The 1,641-nt window shown below is 28.5% G+C and overlaps 1 protein-coding gene across 1 annotated transcript in view; it reads right to left on the reverse strand.

Moving 5' to 3' along the window:
• The window catches only part of LOC106677924 (alkaline phosphatase), a gene marked incomplete at both ends in the record, with an annotated part of 709,077 nt that overhangs the window by 76,434 nt on the left and 631,002 nt on the right, over nucleotides 1-1,641 (reverse strand). Inside the window, 1 exon segment of the mRNA XM_067049406.1 lies at nucleotides 1,379-1,557. Within this exon segment, the coding sequence (XP_066905507.1) occupies nucleotides 1,379-1,557 (179 nt within the window).

Here is a 1,641-nt window from a genome sequence, read left to right on the forward strand (position 1 = left end):
AACGTTCCGGCCATTATCAAGCACAATCTAATAAAATAACAGTTATAATTATAACTCCTTGTTAGTACTATCGAAACATACTAATTATGATTTGCATACCTCGATTTTATTATCACAGCCTCACATTGATTTATAAAACTTTGAACGCAATTATATCCAAGTCAATTTAAAACAGTTAAAATAAACCTTTATAACACAAACAATAGGGAAAAAACATACATCCTTCCTGATAAATTTGCACCATTCTATGTTTTAATTTACCAGTATTTTATAATATTAATAATAATATCTATTTTTTCATTTTTTTATATTTTACTTACCTTTTCTTACTCCTTTATTAAACAGATAAATATATATCTAAATATATGCATACATATTCAGTAACTTTCCTTTACCACATGGCATTATAAGGGGTCGGGCTGTGTCCACTGAAGGCGGAGGTTACAATATTGGTCCAGAAGCCGCTGGCCGGGGGGTACAAAGAAAGGGGAAGGCCACTTCACTGACGCTATCATTTAATTATCATAATACTATTACGTAACATAATCAAACAAGTATTATTGATTCTGTTATTGAAAATACTATAAAATTTAGCTTCAACTAGATTCATCATCAATTAATTTTATGACGATTTTATTTTAAGTGTATTAAATCGAAATGCAAAGTTTTATAAATCAATGAACGGCTGTGAAACTAAAATTAGGGTACAAAAATTATAATTAATAATGGTTGATACTGTTAAGATTAAGTTATAATTAAAGCTGTTATTTTATTAGATTATCCTTGATGGTGGTTTGAAAGAAGGTTGAGACTATTTGGATTATTTTTGTTCTTATTAATAGAACTATCAGACTAGAATAAAATAATAAAAATATGTTAAATTAACTGGTTTAAAGCTGACTATAAAAAGTTTCAACAATCAAACTTATATTATAACTTAGGGTCTATAAGTTATATTCCTCAATAGCTGTTGTGAGAATAGATTGAAAACCATTTTAAACATAGTTTTAGTTATCAGACTTATTTCTTCTTGAGTAAATTACTTCTTACTTTTGCCCAAATTATAAAATTGTTCATATAAATTAGTTTACTTTAGTATCGACGGATATAAATTTTAAATAAAAGCTCAAGAAATAATTAGGTTATATACGGTCAGTAAGATCATGAAATACGTTCATACTAACATTCAGACTGAAAATAATACTTTACATTGGCCGAAATTTCACTGCTACAAAATGAAATCTAATGAAATCCAATTTTTATAATATTTCTGCTTGGAATTAATTTAATTAAAAACAAGAATTTGAGTGCAAAATTTAGATGCAATAAAATAAATAAAACTTAATAAAATAAGGAATAGAAATATACAATAACTCACATTTATGTTCCTCCCCGGTTCATCTTCTACTAGCTGCCGTGCGATATCTTTGCAAGATCTTCTGGAAAGGGGAGGAATCTTGGAGTCGTCCTCCCAGTACCTGGATGCTGAGTGGGCGTAGGCTGCAGCCGGTGTGGCATGCGTCACCCTCGTGTTCGTTACAACACCCGTCGCCTTGCCTATTAAAATAATAATTAATAGAAACATAATTATTTAAAATTTTAATTGTTTTGAAAAAGTTTATCATTATTATTTTATAAAAT

The sequence above is a fragment of the Halyomorpha halys genome, unplaced genomic scaffold (assembly GCF_000696795.3).
Source record: "Halyomorpha halys isolate HHAL.00 unplaced genomic scaffold, Hhal_1.1 Scaffold113.1, whole genome shotgun sequence".
Lineage (NCBI taxonomy): Eukaryota > Metazoa > Arthropoda > Insecta > Hemiptera > Pentatomidae > Halyomorpha > Halyomorpha halys.